The 22,202-nt window shown below is 41.8% G+C and overlaps 1 protein-coding gene across 1 annotated transcript in view; it reads right to left on the reverse strand.

Moving 5' to 3' along the window:
* Nucleotides 1–11,534: 11,534 nt before the first annotated feature.
* The window catches only part of megf11 (multiple EGF-like-domains 11), a 49,233-nt gene continuing 38,565 nt past the window's right edge, over nucleotides 11,535–22,202 (reverse strand). The window contains exons 13-24 of the mRNA XM_071536305.1: nucleotides 22,037–22,183; nucleotides 20,484–20,618; nucleotides 17,948–18,076; nucleotides 17,145–17,273; nucleotides 16,372–16,500; nucleotides 16,054–16,182; nucleotides 15,713–15,949; nucleotides 14,913–14,917; nucleotides 14,077–14,193; nucleotides 13,915–13,978; nucleotides 11,964–12,170; nucleotides 11,535–11,710 (exon numbers count right to left, since the gene is read on the reverse strand). Coding sequence (XP_071392406.1) covers nucleotides 11,535–11,710; nucleotides 11,964–12,170; nucleotides 13,915–13,978; nucleotides 14,077–14,193; nucleotides 14,913–14,917; nucleotides 15,713–15,949; nucleotides 16,054–16,182; nucleotides 16,372–16,500; nucleotides 17,145–17,273; nucleotides 17,948–18,076; nucleotides 20,484–20,618; nucleotides 22,037–22,183 — 1,604 coding nt within the window. The remainder of the gene's footprint in view (nucleotides 11,711–11,963; nucleotides 12,171–13,914; nucleotides 13,979–14,076; nucleotides 14,194–14,912; nucleotides 14,918–15,712; nucleotides 15,950–16,053; nucleotides 16,183–16,371; nucleotides 16,501–17,144; nucleotides 17,274–17,947; nucleotides 18,077–20,483; nucleotides 20,619–22,036; nucleotides 22,184–22,202) is intronic.

Consider the following 22,202-nt stretch of genomic DNA (forward strand, 5'->3'; position numbering starts at 1 on the left):
CATTGGTACAGATAAAATATAAAAAAGCCCATTAAATATCAGATACAGCATATGGTATTTTAAAGCTCTTTGGGCATTCGGGCCAATAGTTTTCAGTGGCAGCCATGTTGGCTCCACAACTCTATTCCTATTTACGTTTAGTATGTGATCCTAGGGCACCTGTGTTCTTGGAGGCTGACCTTAACCTTGGGAGTGGGTGCCCTTTAAATAAGATAATCGCTAGTCCATTCACTGTTAGCTTCATTAACACTAAAATCATCATTTTAATTTATTTAAACTCACTCACTAATTTCTCATTTAACAATTTCACCTTTACTTGCTAAGTAAAAAAAAACCTGTAGGCTAAGTGAATTATGAAATATAGTAATACTTCAGTGATTGAGTGATTGCGTGATGTGAGTAGCTGGGGAGCTTTTGCTTTAATGAGGGATGGCACCAAATCACAGGCTGATTGCTCTCATGTGTGTCTGATTGACTCGGCCAGATTGACTCAGGCCCCAGTAGGGTCTGATTGTGTCACTGTCTACAGAGCAACGGCTTCAATGGGGGTTTCTCTTCTGCAGATTGTGTATCCCAAAGCTTTTTCACTCCTCCTCCCTCCCTTCCTTCATTACCACTCCTGTCCTACAGGGAGTAACTTGGAGGAGACGAGGGGAGGAGTGGAGTGGAGAAGAAGCGGGAGCGAGGGAAAGTGGAGGCCATGTGGGACAGTTTATTTGCTATTCCATCATCAAAAATGGACGTCTGGTTTTCTACACACCCAGTGCAAAATATGAATGTCATATTCATATTTGTCCTACGCTGTCATCCTGCCAATATTCATTTGAATCATTCAAAAATGATAATGAGCGAACTTTTGTGATGCCACAAAGTTACGGAAGTCCAAATGGCTCATTTAGAGGCTCGCTTAATATGGATTGTGTGGATTTAGTTGGCGACCGTGCGTTTTGATACTTTCACCATTTTTAGATAGCACATCCAACTCCTTTGGTTTTTGGTTATTGTTGTTTCCATTGTATACATCAAATAATTGTATTTTATCAGTGAGGTACTTTTATAAGCCCACTTTGTTTTCAAATCTCTCCGGCACATGCCCTTTTTTTGTTTTGTATTGTCTTTATTGTTTTTCCTTTCATGGTGCGAATAAATAAAACCTAAAAAAAAAAACGACTTTCTGTTCTATTTCATTTGAGACGCTCCAGCTGGATTAAAACAATATGAATTGAAGAGATTACCAGGAGAGTCTGAACCGCTACTTGATAAATAGATTGCATACTCACCAACAGCAGACGGTGCCACAGTGGGTTTATGTCTGTCTCTGTGAAATGAATCATACACAGATGAAAAGTTTGTTCTTCAAGTCCAGAATGTTTGTATAGAAATTAAGAAATTATATCATATGTCACACTGAGATGTTGCCTGATGACCCGGATTAGATACAGGTGTCCACTGAACTTGTGGCAAGGTTCAACAAAATGTACATGAATTCAAACAATTTTCATATTCTTTATAGGTTTTCTGTTTTGAGCACAGAACAGCATTTTATTGTTATGTATTCACAAAATGTCTTGTTGCAGTAGCAGCAGTGTTGCCTGTTTACTCCTGTGTGTCCTTGCAGGGATGCATGGACTTCTCCACAGCTATCTCTCTATATTTAAAGGTCAATGTGCTGGTTGCTCTGCAAACATACACATCTCATCAATATACTGTATATGTTAAGCAGAGCAATCTATTTTCTTTCAAATTAAGTACCAAACGTGAGGAATATCTATCTATATGATGTGACACCACCAAGTGGGCACATTTGATAATAACAACTTGAGTATAACCATTCTCTACAGGATCTAAGTCAAGTTCATTTCAAATGAGAGTTATGTCTTTATTAACAAGACTGGGACTCACAGAAGCAGCAAAGTTGTGGGAATCCGATTTGTGAGGTTTCCATTCTACTGACCCCGTATCCCACTTGCTCTGGTGTACAATTTTACGGGAGGGCTTCAGAAGGAGCTTCCAAATTTACCGTGTTTTGAAAGAACTGCCTGGAACAAGAACTCAAAAGGTGTGAGAAGATTAGCTGACAGCTGTTGTGTTTAGAAATAATTTTCTTCTCTTTCATTATGTCACAATCACTACTTACTTATTTCATGTGATCTCAACATAACACTTTTTTTTTTGTCAAGATTATGACTTAATTATTCCATTATCTTTACATAAACCATGGGTAGTGCACAAACTTTTGTGGTGTCACAGTTAAGGATCACATTCATAGTTACTGGGATAATGGTAGCACAGTTGAAAAGTAGCCAAATTTGATGGGAAAATGAATAGCCTACAATTTGAAGTCAAGTCCCTATGTCTGCAAACATCCATCCCGCTGAAGTGTCCTTGAGCAAGACAGTGAATCCCTACCAGCTCCAGGGATGTTGTCTTGTAGCTGACCCTGACCTCTGAACTCTGACCTCCCTGTAGAGGTGGGGCCAACGAAAGGGAATTTCCCTATGGGCATCGATGAAGTATCACATTACACTATGAATGTAGTTTATACATGATTCCACTTAAAAGATTATATCAAAAGTGATTATGATTAAGACTGATATGATGATCAGTCACAATCTCTCCTCCATCTGTCATTCCATTTCTATAGCATAAGCTAACTGCAAACTAGTGTGAATTTGAGACAATGAGGTTGTGACCTCAACATGAATTTGTTACACTGATATAAAATAATTATGTTGCGATCTCAAGAAAGCAATGTTTGATGTCTGTGCAATAATTAAGTCATGAGCTCAGCATAACAGGATCAAAAACAAACTATCAAAGTCACAGTCAGCCCCTGTGCACACTATGTCAAATTAAAATGAGAGTCTAAAGATGACACTGTGTGATGACGGCTTGTGAATAATGCTTTGCTGCTGTTAGAGGGAATAACAGAGCATCCACAGTCACAGCTTGTGTCCTGATGAGTCATTTTAAAGCCCTACTGTAATGAAAGGCCAGCTCTCACCTGCAAGTGAAAAAATGCAGTTATGTAGTCAGGTTAACATTCCCCAATCCACAGACATGGCGGTGGCCTGCAAAGTTATACACAGTAAGAAGAACCAAATTTATTTCTTCAACAAATGGGGAAATGGCTTTTAACAAACAGGACAAGCAGGTGTAGTATTAGTTACCCCTGTTAACTAACTTAACGACCTAAATATCTCGTTTGACAGCATCATGCTGTATATAATATGTACATAAACTGTACAGATTTTCTCCATACTGGCACAAAGATGTGGCAGTGACACAAGGGAAAGGGAGTTTAGAAGAACAAAAAAAACAAGAAAACATAAAACGTCCTGGGTGTGCTGTGGTTATTCTGTGCTCTGATGTACTTGGACTTGGTCTGCTCTAACATGTATATAATCCCTTACCGCCAGGTCTGGGTGTATATGAGGTTACAAACGATAACCGCACTACATGCTGGTATTATTATTATCCTGGGGACCACCTCTGATAATACAGGATGATGTGAGAATTTGCTGGAACAGTTTAATTTACAAGACCCCTCTCGTTTCACATACTGTCGCTCGCACCACTCATCCTGCACTTGCTAGTGAAAACACAGGTCCCACCGAGATTTGAACTCGGATCGCTGGATTCAGAGTCCAGAGTGCTAACCATTACACCATGGAACCCTACACATTACCGCACGGGTTAAACAGTGAGTGACACACATGTTGAAGCACAACTGAAGTAGTTTCTAAAATAGTCCGAACGATTGAAAAGGGGGTTCACAGAAAAACGATTCGACTCAACAAACCGATATGGGCCGCGTTCGTTGTGTGCCGCTGCTAGCTAGCTAGCTAAAGCGACGACACCAGCTAAACTAAACTGGAGTAGCTGCTGTACACGAGCTGTCCAAGAGGGTACCAGAGATGACTTGCCATTACTTATTTAAAGGTACCTTAAAGTTAACAACTCAAATTATAAGGACCTTGCAACTAACCATGACGTCGGTAATGTGATTTGTCACACTCCGCTAATTTGATGGATGCTCAATTCGTTCGATTCCACAGTCAGGTTGATTACAGAATTCTGTTCTTTGCCTCAAAGTGTAGTGAAGCCCCGCCCGCCTCAGCTACCCACAACTCACAATCGGGTGTTTTGTTTTGTCTGTTTTGTCATTTATTCCCTAAGCACTAGTAGAATTGGATTAGAGACAAGGGCTGATTCAGATAGTGAAAATAAATGTGAATAGTTAATATCAATAACTTTAAACTACTAGCAAAATTAGAGAACTAGCCTACTCTCTATTCTGTAGTAAATTTACTGGGACTAGTGGCAGGCAAAATATTGCTAGTGACTAAAAAAAAGTAGCCTACTAGTGCATACATTTTTTGTGACTAGTGCTACAAAATAGTGCCTCATTCTTAGTGACTAGTGCCTAAGTAGTAGTAAAAATGAAATTAGTCAGTTGTAACTGTAAAACGAGTAGCATTTATCAAATTGTTACTAGTAAAAATAGAAAAGTGACTAGGCTAGTAAAAAACGAATTATTGACTTGTAAGCCTACATATTAAAGTACTTATTAAGTTATCTATTAAGTTACTTATTAAAATAGTTCTTATTATAAATCAACGAGACAAATTACAATAGTGAGTAGTAGCTGGCAGAATAGTGACTAAAAATTGTAAATTTTTAGTGACTACTAGTGCATTTTAGGAAATTTTGCTTTAACCTGTTCTCTGTCAAAGCATTAGAAATTACTGTCAAGCCAAACTTTTATCAAATGCAATTATGCTTAATATATAAAACGTATGACTAGGTTTGATACAGGTTGTACTGTAAAGGACCTCTGTCAAACGAACACACTGCAGAACCGTTAATGGGACTCCCGCTCTTGTATTATCAGAGTTTTCCAAATGAAACACAATGATATACTTTTTCAGGTTTTTCAGAGGTCTTTAAAGTCATTTTATTTCACTATCTTTTGGTGAACCTTAGCTTTGCACAATTTCTGGGAGTGATTCAGTCTCTTCATACTAGTTAGCAGTGCTTCAGGTTCCTGCCGATGGGAATTTAGTTTGTGTGTCTTGTTTTCCCGGTCTGTGTGCACCTGTTCATGTTGGTCGAGTCTGTTTGTGGGAGTAAGCAAATGAGATTATCTGCTGTACTGAGTTTGTGTCCTTTATCTTTTTATTTCAGGTTGTGGCTGCGGCTGGGCAGTAGGCCTATCAGCATCCTTTGTGGTCCCCAACTCCTCCTCCCTCCTTCTCGCCTCCAATGGTAGTTGTTGCCCATGGTGACCGAGACGGTGCTGACATTCCTGCACCAGGTGTCCTTCCTGTGACAACCTCGATGACGACAGGGACGATGGTGACCGAGTTGGAGTTGATGCCTGCCGCCAGACCATGAATTATTCAACTCCTCTTGGTTCAAGTTTAAAAACCGAATGGGACGGGATCATTCTGCAAAGCTGCTAAAAACTGTCCCGAATTAAATCTGTCCCCCCTTGCTTCTGAAATGATGGCTACGCCCCTGTGCATTTATCATGCCACTTATCTCCCTGTCGGTTTCATCTCGTCAGGTGGCGCCGTGGGGCTGTGTGCTGTGTGTGTGTATGACATCGCTAAGCACCTGACCTATGAGAACCTGGAGCGCTGGCTCAAGGAGCTCAGGGACCCTGCTGACAGCAATATTATCATCATGCTGCTGGGCAATAAAAGCAACCTGCGTCATCTCAGGGCACTTAACACAGATGAAGCATGGGCAGTTGCAGGTGAGACACAACACGTTATTATAAAGTGTATCCCCAGTCTGAAATGTTTCTCTGAATGCATATTTCTCTTATCCTAAATACCACAAAATGACAATAAAATCAATATTACTTTTTTATTTTAGGTAAGAGTAATGTCTGGGGGGATTTTTTTCAGCACTTGAAATTTGGCTTTCCTTGGCAGATAAGTTTTTATGATTACACATGATATATCTGGATTCTTTTAGACATGACTTGCTGAAGTACAATTTTTATTGCAATTTTTCAGACCAATGCAATTAATTGCAGAGGATAAATGAGACTTGGTGGTTGGGAGGTTATATAATCTTGACAGTTCTAGTGTTAAGAAATGTCTGTCTCTGTGTTATTATGTCAGGGACAGTTGGGTTTTTTTCAGCCTTGAGGGCTTGCATAATTGTGGTTAAAATGACAGCAACTGGAATAATTTAATGTTCTTTCTGTCGCATAGAGAAAAATAGTCTTCCATTTCTTGAGACCTCAGCTGTGGATTTCACTAAAGTGGAGACAGCTTTGCAGGCCATTCTCACTGGTGAGTTCTCCTCCATGTAGGGACTCCACCTCATCAATTTAGATGAAGCTTTTCCTCTGTATAATTATTGCTCCAGGCTTGCTTTGTTAAATGGCTTATTTAGATTATTTCTTAGGATTATATGTCTGGTAAGGTACATTTTAATATGAATTTGTGAGCAGTGCATATCATATTGACACAGGAGTGACAGTGATCAGCCTGATTGGGATGACTGCTGATTATGCACCACAAATGGCTAATCAGAGATGTGGCCTTGGTAGGCTGGATCCTCACAGTTCCTGTAGCAGGACGTGACAGCAATGAAGATCTGCAGCTGAGCTCTGCTATGGACTCAGCCAGTCCCTTTGGTTTCTGCACAATGGAGTGCAGTCAAACAATAAATGTTTAAATGGGAGCCTATCAGATTCTATCTGGTGATTACATTAAATAAGGCTCCTGTTGCTCGGGGAATAATTGACTGGGACAATACAAAGATAAAGCTCGTCTTAACAGAGATAGTTGCATGCCAGTAATAGTTTTTCTCCGTGTTTTATGTTAACAGCCAGTCTCCGTGGTCTTTCTCTTTTCCTTACCCCACAGAAATCTAGCGCAGTGTCTCTCAGAAGCAGATGTCAGATAGAAGCGAAAGTGACATGTCACCCAGCAACAATGTGGTAAACATGCAGGTGCAGCCCACTGAGAATACACCAAAGATGCAATGCTGTCAGAGTATTTAGTACACAGCCTCTTCCCAGCAATGGCCAGCCGCTCTGAAAAACAGCTTTGGTCCTGAGATGTAGCTGGCAGGCTGACTGCAGCAGAAAGGCTTATGCCTGAGGCCTGCATCAACAAAGAGAAACTCCCTGCAGTTAGGGCTATGCTTCCTTTTCTCTGCCACATAAGGCTTTTATAGAGCAATATTTTAATGAACAGATCCCCTCAGAAATGTCTTAATACATTCTTTTTTTTGTTTGTTTTAATTGTCAAAATTGTGAGTTGTTACCTCCACCAAGGAGGTTATGTATTCAGTGCCGTTTGTTTGTTTGTTTGTTTGTCTGTTTGTCAGCAGGATTACGGAAAAACTACTGGCCCAAATTTCATGAAACTTCGTGGAAGGGTGTAGCATGGGCCAAGGAAGAACCCATTAAATTTTGGAGCGGATCCGGATTTGACTCACGAAAAAGCCTCACGAACAAGCCTCACGAACAAGCCTCACGAACAAGCAATTGGCCTTGGCGGAGGTCTGCGCTCTCTGAGTGCAGGCACACTGACCTTCCCACTTGCAATCTATACAACGTCCAAGTAGTGTATTATTCACAATGTTGCAGCTACATGAACCCAAATTGGAACAGACAAAGTGAAGTTTGCTGACACCATGGTCTAGCACCATACAACTGCTCATACCATGTTGCTTGCTCTGCTCTGGAGTCTGAAAAAAATTAAAAGAAAATGCCTGACATTGTCTTTTTGGCTGATTTTGTTCATTGCACCTCTGTTTTACATTATCCACTGGTCATTTCCCATTCCATGTCATCGTCATTAATGTGTAGCTAGAGCTCTTTTGTTCACACATCTTGAATCTGCATTCAGAAATCACTGAAGCTTTGTCATAAAAAATACCAGCAAATGTGAGTCTAAGTGTATTCTACTGTTGCAATAATTTTAAGTCTATCTGGATTAGAGTGTGAACGTAAATGTATTGCTTGGAAAGAACAAGAAAGTGATTTCCTTTCAGAAAGTTGACACTGCTAAATTGTCAATGATAGACTAGGATTGTGGGCTGATGTGGATGTGCCACTAGGATTTTCTTTGTGATCCTGTGAACAGAGGAAGGCAGTGTGTATTTAAAATTACATATCTGATGACACACTATGAAACACAATCTATATGGGTCCAAACAATTCAAGAACACATGAATTTTCCTTTTTATGGCACACTGCCACTGTTGAAGGGCGGCTCCCCAGCAGTAATCATAACTGCATTTTAACATGAATAGTGTATTCAGCGCCTCTTTCAGTAGAATGCTGGGAAGCATTTGTTTTATGCATGTAATTTCAACTTTTAACCTTTCAGCATCTCCCCGACTCATCTGAAGACCATCATCTGACTTCTATCAGGTTAAGTGACATGCCGGTGTAGTTGCTGCCTTTGTCTGGGAAATCACATGAATATTTCAGCCTCAAGGATATTCAAGAAGCTGCAAAATAAAGAAGGGCTCAGGATCCAAGGTGTAAAGGAGAAACACCCATGGAATGGACCTTCTCTCTTCCCATACAATGCAGGGTGCTCTCTCTCTCTCTCTCTCTCTCTCTGTCTCTCCCTCTCTCTCTCTTTCTCTCTCTCTGAGGTGCTCTGTTGTGTTTGGTCTGTTAGCACCTTGACTTACTGGCCTCATTCCCTTTCAGTGGGGCATCACTCAGGGCTTGTTGGCTGGCAGCTAGACAGCACGTCCATCATCTGTGGAGCTCAGGGAAGTCTCCTCCTGACTACTGAGGACCATGCTGACCCCTTCTATTATTCAGCTGTGAACTGGCTCACTGTAGCTTGTCTCAGTTTCCCTAATACGATGGTCAGCTCTGTCTAAAGTCAAGAGTAGGCTACTTGATAGTCTTATAATAATTCTCACAAATATTACTCAACTCATAGTTTCGCTACTGGCTCTTTTTGCACTGAACATAAAGCTTGCTCTATAGCTCACTGAAAGCACTACAAATAAGGTTTTATTGTATACATGTTGTCATTATTTTAAGAAATTGTAATTGCTTATTGTACTGTAATGAACTGCTTTATAAATGTTGCACTCCTGTGTATCAGGCAAGGCAGTGCCTATGATGTGACATGCACAGATGGCACTGTCATGATCGCATTATATTAAATGATATTAATATAATGTGATTTTGTTTCTTTCGTATATTGAAATTTCAAATAAAAAGCTATAAAAAATGTAAAAATGTTTTAAAAATGTCAGGGTGATTTTGGGTGATACAGTGTTCAAGTCAGCAATGTGGCCAGTTCAAGACTGTATATGTAACCTTTAGAAATTGTTGAAAAACGAAATATGTACCTAGAATTTTGAGAGTGACCTCAAATCTCCTAATAACAATCTGTGCATAATTGTATATGAGGCAGTGAATTCTGAAAGATATAAATCTATTATCAGGCCTATTAACATGGGATTACTTGGACACCACTCCTGAATCTGAAAGATGTTTCCGATAGGCTTCCTAGTTTTCTCCCAGTTTCCCAGTTTATACAAACATAAACCAGGGTATGTAAGGATTTGTAATTTCTTAGGGTGGAATCCTTCACACATCAGCATAAACTGACTGACTTGCCAACGTTCAAAATTGCTTGTGATGGAATTGTAATGCTAAGAGGATATTAAGATGCTATGATGTCCCTACAGCCTCAAGTACTGCTGCAGATAGAGGGGTAACATCACTGTCTAACACATGACATGAGAAGGGCAAGCATGTTCACCTACTCTAAGACATAAACCTGACTGAGACTGGTTTCTGATGGCAGAATAGGCTTTTAATTTTAAATTTATGTACCAAAACAACAAGCAGCATTGAAATGACAGCAACTGGAAATACCTTCCTAGAGGAAAAACAGTCACGCAAAATATGATCCACTGTCACCACACTGGTCAAAGATGGCATAATGTCCAGCACTAATGAAATGCTGTCTGGGCATCGATTGTCAACATGTTATTGCTTCTACATAGGGTGAAATGGAATTCACATAGTGAATGAATAAGTTCAGTTGAATAAAATAAAAAATTAATTAGCCTGATAAAAACGTAAAACATTTTAGACATGGAATTTTTACACATGGTTCCCATTGTAATTACTGCACAGGGTATTTGTGGGTCTGAATTGGTCAGATGATACCTTATTTGCAATTTACAATCTGACAGAGAGAGAGAGAGAGAGAGAAAGAACAATTTAAATAACCTCAAAAACGGTGCACAAAATGACACTGATCATCTCACAAGATAAATTGTGTGTTATCTACATTGTTGGGTATCCATTATCTGATCATGCGCATCTTTTTTTTTTATTCTAGTGTCACATTAAGAAAATTCACCATCACTAATATAAATCAATAAATAAAGCAAAATTGCTTTATAAATACAAAACATAAAGGTCAAAGCAATCCCTTCTTAACACCCAAACGTTTCAAATATGTAAACTGAGACATGACCAAGAAAAATGCTTTCACACAGAAAACAACACAAGATCTGATCACTTGAGTGTGGGCCACATCCTAACTTGACACCTGTGCATGTAACTCTCAATAATGTACTGATGCATGAACTCCGGTGACCTGAATACATGTCCAGATAGACTGGGCAACCCATCCTTATTTATACTGCAATTTAAAGAAAAACCCTCAAGAGTTACAGACAGATATCAAGTTAGTAATAGCTGTGTGATCATTGCTGGATAACGGTGAATAAAGGACCATTACCATATCTTACTATTTATCCATGCTTTATCAGTTTGGACTTGGAATTCGCTCTCAGACGGATGCTCAGGTTTAACATCGTTTAGCATACTCCGTTATTTTGACTGAGGATTTCTTCACAGAGTAGCTGATCATGACCACTGCATGTTTGTTAGCCCTGCTTACTCCACACACAGTGACAACCCATAAACTCTGGTATATGTTTGTAGTAGATCTTGATTTGCTCTGACATGGTCAAGGTGGCTATACCTACCTTCCTGCAGAGAAACCCACTTCTCTATTGAGCGGATATTCTAAACCCTCGACTGCCCTTGAATAATAAGCCTATATCAAGGGCTAAATATGGGTGTGGGAATAACTCTCTCCCTGTAAATAATCTGTCCACCCAATCCATATACGCTGCCCTTAGCACTGTTGGGAAGCATTATGTTCCACTTCAGCAGGTCCATAAAAAGGCTGGGCAGCCATTTGAGTGATCAGTTATATGAGAAAATAAAATGGGTGAATGGTCGCTGGTGTGTGGGACTCTTGCAGAGGGGAGGAGGCTGTCCTTTCCTCCCTCTTCCCTCCCCTCCCTCCTTCACGGCCACAGAAGGAGTGTAAGTGAGAGAGCCAAAGACAACAGGGTCCAGACGAGCTGTGGCTATCCCTCCATCTCGACATCTCAGTATCTAATTCAACACGCACGGAGACAGAGGGAGGGCCAGTGGTTGAAAGTTGGCTGAACGTTGCCTGAATGCCGGCGCACTGTCAGGGCCGGGGCAGAGGGTCTGGCCTCTAGAGCAGGGAGCTGGGGCTCTCTGGGGGCGGCGGGGGTGTGTGCGTGGGGCTGTGGCGCATGGGCAGTATGTCATAGTGGCTGGGGATGTGGCTGCTGCGGGGGAGGTCATAGGGGCTCTGGGAGAAGCCGGTGGCCATCCCATTGGGTCCCTGCAGAACGCTCACTGTTGGCTCTGGGAAGGACAGTTTGGGACAGAGGGAGGGAAAAGAGGGGGAGAAGAATATGAGAAATACTGAAGCTGGAGAGCAGCAGGCAGACTAAAGGAGTAGAGAGGGGCTCTTGCAATATAGAGGCAGCTCACATTTCCTCTTATCAAAGCTTGAGAGGCTTACAGAGTAAAGGCCCATGACAGGGGACAAGACCAGAGAGGCCATAAGCTGCTGGACCATGCTGCGCTCCCCACACCAGAGCAACCCCACACTCACCAACATCATAGACGTTCCTGCTTGCGCTGCCCAGGAGGGTGGCAGTGCCACCAAAGGGCACTTCACGGTGGGAGGGGGACTTCATCTCCACGTAGCTGCTCTCTGTGTGCTTGCAGGCCAGTCCTGGTGGGTCTCTAATGGTGGCGTATGGGTTCTCACTATTCAGGGAGCAGGAGCTGTTGCTGCACATGGAGCCCTTGATATAATCTGCAATAACCACAAGACAAGGACATATTCAGTACCAACAAAGACCAGGACACTGACGCTGAGTTATGGCACTCCTATTATTGTGGGAATCTGAAATTACCACTAAAATTTGAGCAGGCCCCAGTGAATGACAATGAAATTCATTGCCATTCTAAAGAAGTTATAATTCTTATATCATTGACAGGTGAGTAATGGTGGTATATAGTAATCAGAGTATGAAGGGGAGAGACTGAACACTCATCTCATCCATAACAGTCTCATCAGTCTGATAAGAGGCCTCATTAGAGACCGCAGCAAAGCTCCTTCAGACCACTCTTCACAGCCTTGGGTCCCTCACATTCACCACTGACTGTGCTATGTGGGAGACAAAATGACGTATTGGGCACTGAGCCATAGAGAGCAATTAACGCTGGAACAAAACCTCAGCCCACCATGATCTTGTCCAAAGTGAGAGTTTTCACATAAATCACGGAGAGTGTAACGATATGGGATATCGGGCCAAGGGAAGCACTCTTTGAGGGGAATAGAAACCCAAGTGGGGAAATAGATATGGGCTGTTGAGCATAAAGGGATTTTGTGCTGAGACTGAATATAGGACATACACATATGTGCCTGCACACACCCACACACACACACACACACACACGGGACCACAGTAAGTTGTTTACCTTTTCTGGAGCCTCTCTGTGTCTGTGTCTCCCCCTGTTGAACATCTGTAATGAATGTCAATCATGAAAGTCATATATCACATATGCATTCCCCATTGTGTGAAATGTTCTCTTTTAGGTATAATTAATTGTTTCTTTTTCAAGACAAAGAATATGAAGAATGTGACTATGGGGAATTATTCAAACGTTCGATAATTTCCTTTCACATTCCCCCAAGGCTTACAAGCTTACAGAATCAACTGTGGTCATCATGGGATCATAGCCAAAATATCAAAAGATCACGAAGAGAGGACCAGCATGGAGTTGAACTGGCTACTTCCCTCCATTATTTCAGTTTTACTTCAAAATGCACATGCAAGATTTGTGTAATTGTAATTATGACTGACTTACTGTGAGTTTAAACCCATTTAGATGTGTGCAGATCAAGATGTCACCAATATCTTTGACTTTGACATTCAAGCAAGTACAAACAAGAAATTCTGGTTATTTAGATTGCTGCATGCCACTTGGCAGCGCTGTTACTCTAATCACTACACCAACATAGTTTTCCATACCAGCAATGCTTACTTTCTCCTTAACTTTGGCACACTATATCCCCACAAGCTTCGAGACTGAGAATACAATTTCCAAATAAAATGAGGTGTGAAATCCTATCAGCTTACTGTAAAAGTATAGCACAAATCAAATATAATATGCTATTATTTGGCATTTTTTTCGATCCCAAATTCTTTCCTATAACCCACAGCCAAAGAGTGTAGTGTTTGACCCAGTGTAAGCCGTCACAGAGGAATGTGCCACTGGGGGAAGTGAAAGAGCACTAATGAGCTCACAGCGACCCCCTTCACCTCTGCACCATTGCACTTTCTCTGTCCCACCCACACATCTTATCAAAATCAGAACAAAGGCTATGACTAATCAGAGCACACTGAACATAGTGCCATTATGAGATTTACATTCATGACACTCTTGTTTATGCCATTGAAGCTATGACACTGTCCAACAATGTTTAGGTGTCCACAGACATGATGATGTGATGTGTGAAGGTAAGAGAGGGCAGAAGACAGACAAACACTGACCTAGGTCATTGAGATTGCAGTAGGCTCTCCATTCTGAGCCATTTCTGCTTTTCAGGGTGCTTGACTGTGGAAAGAAGAGCAGAATTGTGTGTTGCTTGTACAGTATGTTAATGAGAATACTCAATTAGATTATATATGGATAAATATGGAGAGGGGCCATACTTTGAGGGTCAGAGTGCCATCCAGGTTGCTGGGGATGGTTGAGGCAACGTTGCACTGGGCCACAGTGTGGTAGCTGGGGTTGGAGAAGCACTGGCCAGGGTTGGTGCTGCTCTGGCTCTGAGTGACCTCGATAGTGCTGGGCCTCATCGCCACAGTACTGCCACACTCTGAGGGTTTAAACAACAGGTGGAGGGTTTTGAAAGCTCAATGTTTGTCCCATCTAATGAGAAGCAGTGTTGCCTGTATTTTCATTCATTCATTCATTCATTTATTAAGGTTTGACATGGCAGGGTACAACAGCATAAAAACACAGTTTTTAAACAGTGAATCCTGAAATGCGTCAGAGATTACAGCGATCAACATCCTAGGCAGCATGAAATTAAGAACTTAAACCCTAAAATAAACAGGTCATTTAAATATGTCATTTAAAAAACATTTTAAGAGCACGAGGAATAAAGGAGAGTTCATGTCTTTTGGTTCTGCTCATGGGCACTACATATTCCCTGCGCCGACGAAGCGAGTAAGTGGGTGTTGAGGCTGCAACCAGAAAACCATGCAGGGGAGATGAGCTATCCTTGATTATGTTGGTGAGGGTACGCAGGGTGGCCTCATCACGCCTTTCACTCAAGGATGGAAGAGAAGAAGACGGAATGCCAATAATCCTGCAGCATCGCTTTTGTACCCACTCCAGCTCCTCGGAGAGGCCTTTTGTCAGCCCGCCCCAAACTGGGCTGGCATACTCAAGGATTGGACGGATGAAAGTCAGGTATATTTGTTTTAGAACGTCACATGGAAGACCAGCTCTTTTGGCAACACTGAGGTAATAGATCCTTGGCCGTGTCTTTGAGAGCATATACTTAACATGGGCATCCCATGACAAATCAGATGATATCTGAACTCCGAGCAGTTTAAAGGTAGAGACTCTATTAGATGTTTTGTCCAGAAATTGTTGGAGGCGGAGGAGAGGGGATATTATCCTCTCTCCTGGCACTGATTACCATATCCATGGTCTTGGCTCCATTCATTTCCAGTGAAAACTCTTGTCCCCATTCAACCACAGAATCCAAGGCCTTCTGAGACAGGCCAGGTAGAGACCCCATCAGGAGCTCTGTGATTGTAAGGTCATCGGCATATTTCACAGGGATAACAGAAGGAGGCAGATGTAAATCCAGGCTGTTAATGCAAATGACAAAGAGCAATGGGGATAATTTAAACTAGGAAATAGCAATTGCTCCTTTTTTTGGCCAAATAATATTACGTTTTTTTTAGCACTTTGACTCTGACAAAGACCAGTTCCTGGTTGATACGAGTTCATCACTGTTTTTAATATGTAGCCACTATAATAAAGGCTTTTTAGATTTTTGTACCTGCAGATGGAGTGCTGTAGTTTCTCTTTGGGGAATTCATACGTTTACTTCCTCATATGTACCTTACGTTAGTGGCAAGGAATATCCCTAGTGTATTTTTTGGATATTACTACTTGACTCCACCAAGGACCACAGTGGAAACAAGTGTATTTAATACTTTCATCTACCATCTTCAGGGTACAGATATGCATGGATATTTTGACACGCGTGTTTTGTTTTGTTTTGCCTAACATAAATTCAAAACAAGCAAATGTTTTGACTGGTCTTACCAGAGAGGGAATAGTCAGTGTTGGTGATGTGCATTGCCTGTGTGTAGGACACACTGGGCTGCATGTCGTGACCTTTGTCCCTCTGCCTCTGCCTGTACCACACAAACAGACTGAGCATAGCCATGATGATGAGGAGGAGGAAGATGATGCCCATGACAGCGCCTGCCGACTGGCGCTCAGAGCCTCGCGCTGGGCTGATCTTGGTGTAGGGGTTCAGCTCCTCCATCATCAGAGCTGCTACAGGGAAAAGACACACAGAGGGTTATTAAAACAGCGTGTATACATCTGTGTTGGAGCATAAAACACAGTGTAGGGCCTTGATCGCCTTGATCACATCTCACCTTGATCGCAACGGATGCCTTTATACCCGGGGCTGCAGTAGCACGTGCCAGTCACATAGTCACAGGTAGCGTTGTTCATGCACTCACATAGCTGCTGACACCCATATCCAAATGTACCTGCAGGGCACTCTGCATGGGAGAGAGGCAGATTATTAAATCCACCAAAATTAAAGTACTTAGAGAGTGGGAGCCAAAGTGGTTAGGACACGTACACACACACACGCACCCACACACCCACACTCATCCACAGGGCAATTCTGTTCAGAGATATAATGTGGAAGGGGGGGGGCTGGGGTGGGGGGGGGGCAGCTACTCAACTCTGCTCACAGCTAGTCCCAATGAAGCCTGTTCGGCAAGCACACTGGCCAAGGATGTGGTCGCAGTCGGCACCGTTCTGACAGCGGCACACCTCAGAGCAATCCCTGCCGTAGAAGCCTGAAGGACAGCCTGGGACAGACATATGGAAAGGGTCAGGGGGGTTAGAGAAAGAAGGAGAGGGTAAGCAAATATAAGGTGACAAGGTCATGTGGCTGGGAAGTAGCAAAATCAATGCTATTCAGTGTCTCAGCAACAATCAAGGACAATGTGAATGGGTATGATTTTATGCTGTTAACATAGCATGAGGTGGAAATAAACAACAAAGAACAATACAAGCGGAACGAGTCAGATTCCAAACAACGCAATGAGAAGAAAACAGTTAAAACAAGAGTCATTCCATGCAAGTATGTGGTGCCACAAAAAGACTAAATAAAAATGCTGTGGTAATAGGTAATAGATAGAATTAATATCAGTGGAGTGATGTTGATGATCTGTACCATACCTGGATGAATGACTGGAATGATTTATGAGCAAAAATCATAAAGTGGGACCTAACCTGGCCATTGATACTACTTTGATGTTACTATATCTTTATATTACTTACTCATTAAACATGTAAATGTCAACCTAAAATCATCCAGTCACCCAGTTGTCTCTGTACAACATCTCGTTTCTCACTCAGCTGGTATGTTGACTATTGTCATGTGCTGCAGTTCCGTTGGACTGCCAGCAGATGCCACTGTGTGTCTACTAACTGGAGGGGAGAGACTCACGCTGTGTGCAGTAGAGACCGGTCCAGCCGGGGCTGCACCTGCACTCCCCATCGTAGGCACTGCACTGGGCTCCGTTGTGACAGTTACACGAGTTGAGGCAATCAGGGCCCCAGTGTCCAGAGGGACAGGCTGCAGACGCCACAGAGACACAGTCAAGTGGATAGACAAGCTCATGGTCTCATACACTCCCACACGTGTGCATACCCATACATGCTGTATGCCCAATGCATGGATACATGAAGCACGTATCGTCATAACAACACATATCACTGATGAGACATATAAATATTCTCCACACATATATTACACAGACAGAGAATCAGGGACGCATAATTTACACAAACCGTCGCAGTAAATCCAATGTGATCCTTACCCTCAACCATCCTAAAATTTGTATTATGTGAACAGACTTATGTGTGGGGTTGAATTACCCAAAGTAAAGTACCGGTAATGTGACATCTATCTGATCATAAGTTATTTCTATTGTAAGTACCTAATACCATATAATACCATCAATTTCCCATGGCATGACAGCTCAAAGCTCTGTTAATGATCTTTGGCCTGTGGTGCAGTAAATCAAAGAGCATAATGTATTACAATAATCATTTAAGCAAGCTATGTGTTTTACATCGGCTGGGGTTGTGGGAAGTTCTTGGAATGTGTCGGGTCATGAAAATGATTAATGTGTATGAAGGTAAATGTGTAAGAGAAATTAGGGGGTGGAGATGGAAAATGACAGGAAGTAAATAACAAGAGCAAATGAGAGCCTGACACACAGAGAGGATGAAAAGGAGAAGTCATACCATGAGAGCAATCCTCTCCGATCCAACCCGGGAAGCATTGGCAGGAGCCATCGATGGGGTTGCAGGTGCCATTGTTAGTGCAGAGGCAGATCTCAGCACAGCTCTTCCCATACCTGCCACTTGGACACACTGCAAAACAGAGAAGAACCCATCATTTACAAACACATCTGCATAAAATCATGTACATGCAAAGACTGGCAAAATCAATTAACATTATGACATTAAACTTGGATACATTAGTGTGTGCTTACTTTATACAAAAAAACACATTTGAAAGCTTGAATGTTAACATAGTTACTATCCATTAGTATGAATGTACTAACATACATACATACTAATGGATTATATTCTTCTGTTTGAGTGGCCATAAAGTGAAGTGTTCAGACAAAAGGAGGAGTTGATCACCGCCTCCGGTGGCACAACTGCCCCATTTCCACTCACTAGAGTGGAATGACTGATGTGCCACAGAATTAAAATAGACCTTGTGCACAGACCACAGTATACATTTTTTATAAAATTAATATTTCAATGCTTTCTGTCACTCTTCAATAAAAGATATCATTTTCAATTAAACCTCTATTGTGTTTTCTTCTTGGACTGCGGGGACAAATTGAACCAAGGTGTATCTAACCAATAAGGACCAGGCAGCTGCAGCACCAGCAGGTACATCAAAGTCGTTATATAAAGAGAAAAGCCCAGCATTAGAAATATCATATAAGGTGGCTGGCTGTGAAAGACTTGAGTCTGACTGATTTTGATGTGGGGTGATTTTAATGATTACATTTCAACTGGTTTTTTCCTCGTCTTGAGAGCTCTTTCAAGCCCCTTCAAGCAGGTTGTCATTAGGCCATGAGGTTGGCTCCCCCATACTGCTGCTTCTGGGGATTCAGGACTCAACACACCGGGAGATCTTCATTAGCCTGGGACATTGTGTGCTAGACAGAGGACAACTGAGGACGGCAACAAGGCTCAACAAGAGGAGAATGCGTATGTTGTTGGCCACCTTTGTCCCTAGTGGCAATACCGCCTGCTTGCTATTAATTACAGTCCAGACAAATTAGGACTGGCTCTCGTTTTCTCTCTTCCTCTTCTCTTTAGCTAACCTATTAAACTTTTATTCATGAGACATTGCTCAAAGCCATGAAAGAGAATTCAAAAAATTCCCACTGCCTTTCTGTAATTTATAAAAAAAGACTAGTAAATTATTAGAAGTAAAATCTACAGTACATTTGCATGTTGCTGTCTTTCTTTAACACAGTGACGGAGAGCAGCAGTACTGGTTCTTTACTGCACAATAGCGAACAAGAAACCATAGACTAGATACTTAATTTTAGGCACACACTCTCACACATACACATCTAGGTCTATGTCAATATTTAGTTATTGAATAGCTGGAGAGTGAGGGGCTGGGAAGAGCCAAGATTAAGCTTTGTCTGTATTTTAAGTTAAATAAAAAAATAAAAATGACACAAAGTCTCCTCCATTGTGTCAATACAATCCGATCATTTTAGATGCAGTTGAAACCTAAAAGTAGGTCATCATTACTGGTTCAAACAAGACTAGTTTAATAAGTCTATTCAAACAATTCTTCTATAACATTTTACATGCTCTGTGCCGTATAATGCATAGTACTGGCACCTTGCATAAAACATGCTTGAATATGTAATAGAAGCAACATCAACATCAAACACATCTCAGGGCAATATAGGGCAATTTAGGGAAGTGGGACACAGGGGCAAAAAATCTGGTCAAATGTTTCCAACAATGTCAAGCCAACTCCTTGGGCAATTTTGCTGATCAAATTTGCTCAAAAAGTTGCCCTGTGTACCCCTGTTTTCAACAAGGAGTGTAGAAGAATTCAACAAGAAAAAGACCTGCACATGTCTTGCTTCTTGGTTAACCAGTATGTTTTTGCAAAGCAAATTGCATGCAGCTCTCTTGACGGAATTAGAGAGAAGACAGCAACATTTACTTGACATATTCTTTGTGTGTCTCAGAAAGACGGGTCTCAGCAATATTCAGATTTCCGGTGAAGGTTGTTTTTCACTGGGATGCACTGATAATGTCAATTATTCACAGTTTCAAGGCCAAGATGCTAGTGGGAGTTGCAGCAGGTCATTTGCTGATCTCATTAGAGCCATTGAGGACATCAAGGACTGTAATAATAAGATGTACAGGTGTCTTCACAAAGTACTGTAACAGATAACCAGAAGCGTTTATTTGACAGATCAAGGTACTGTGAAATAAGGTAGGAATAAGTTATCGCCACATACTAATTTATAATATATCATCATTATTCTAATGTAGAGTACATTATTAAGTTATTTTAAATCATTTATATTATCACTTAATTTTCCTAATAATTTAAATACTATTTTTTATTTATGTCAAGGCATCATGCCAGAGCAGATTCGATTCCCCAACTTACCTTTTTCCAAACGTAATGCAGCAACAATTAAAACATGACAGACGACAAAGAAACTGACAGTGAATTACACAGCAGGATAAAGGCAAAGGGACGCAGGGGGCTACTTGCCTTGGCTGCACAGAGAACCGGAGAAGCCGGACAGGCACTCACAGTGGCCCGTCACATGGTGGCACGGCCCGGTGCTGTGGACACACTGTGGGCATGACTGGCTGCAGCGGTGTCCGTAGAACCCAGGAGAGCAGACTGGGTCAGGGAGAGCGTGGCGGGAGGAGAGGGGTTCAGTCGACAATGTGGATGGAACGACAGGCATATCATAATGAAACAGGGCAAGACACGAGTGATCAAGGGGGGGAAAAGAAGAATCGAGGCCAGAGGAATTACAGCAGTATAAATGAGGAGAGGCAGCAAAGGGGGAGAGAAAGCAGAAAAGAGAGAAGTCAGTCTTTATTGCAATCACTCCCATCTTATACGCTGCCAGAAATGGAATAGTAAAAGAGTTAAGGGAATCGTGAAAGTCTGTTTTATATAAAATCTTGTGTAAGAGTGCAGCTTAACGATCCATAAATGCCATGAAACACACAATTGTGCATTGATAATGCTGATTTTATGGACGGAATGTTAACCATTAAGAGATATTCAAAAGGTTGCATAAAGGTAATTAAATTAACATTTGATACAGAGAGCACCTACAGTGAAGTAGTATGATAAGAAACTGTGGAAATCATAAATAATGCAAACATTTTTTTAATCCCATAGAGGGGGGAACCTTATGAATACGTTTTATGTTTCAATTTTCGATATCAGTGATATCAGAGAATCCTATTCTAATCCTAAATCCTTGAAATTAAGATATCGCTCTGTCAGGTGAAAACCTTCTATCTCTAATAGCAACTTTTTCGGAACTGGAAAAACAGCCTTGATTATAGTTTTACAACCAAGCAATTTTGAGTTTATCCAGTGGGTTTTGGTTTCATAAGCCATAGAAGTTTCTCAACCCACAGAGAACCATATAATCCTTCAATTGAAGGAAAAACATGAAAATCACAAAATTGGAGTTATGAGGTTTTCACCCGACAATGACTATATCTATAGGAACAGTGCTTGAATCTGTAGTTCTCTCCCTCTCCCTCTCTCTCTCTTTCACACTCACACATACGCACGCAATGCCCATGTGTGTCTCTCTCTAAAATTCCACTCTAACTAATGTTTACAGGTTTGTCACTGTGAAATTCACTCCCAATCAGTGAGCTCATCACTTGAGAACAGCTTCAGAGAGGCCCCATTCAGAAACCAGAGCTAGCACTCCCAGTGAGCAGGCCCTCTGATGAGCCTGGGGCGAGGATTGTGAATCTCCCACTGAGAGCTGGCGGTTGAGGGCGAGATGGAGGGATGAGGGCTGTGTGTGTGTGTTGGGCGGGGGGGTGGGGTGGAGTAAGGACACTGTGATTAAGTGATGGCTGTGATGAAGGGTTTACACTCAGGCAGTTATGACCAACAACTAAGTGCCTCTCCTCAGCTAGCTCACCCTCAGCAATCCTTCACATCAAGGCAAGGTCAATATTGTGATGGAGTTTGTTACTGTGCTGCTCTCACTCTCATGCCGTTGTTTCCTAAAGACTTGGGAAAAGAGAGGTGGCGTAGCAGAAGAGTAGGAGTCTCACTTCTTTTGCAGGAGGTCCCTCTGTATCCAGGTGCACACACACATGTGCCGTCCTCTGGAGAGCAGGATCCTCCATTCTGACAGGAGCAGCTGACTGAACAGTTGGGTCCCCAGAAGCCTTGTGGGCACACATTATCACAGTGGATTCCTGTGAGCACATTACAGTG

Source organism: Centroberyx affinis, unplaced genomic scaffold (genome assembly GCF_046629955.1).
Source record: "Centroberyx affinis isolate AG114_WGS23_722 - 3 ecotype Tasmania unplaced genomic scaffold, CSIRO-AGI_Caff_v1 ptg002853l_1, whole genome shotgun sequence".
Classification (NCBI taxonomy): domain Eukaryota; kingdom Metazoa; phylum Chordata; class Actinopteri; order Beryciformes; family Berycidae; genus Centroberyx; species Centroberyx affinis.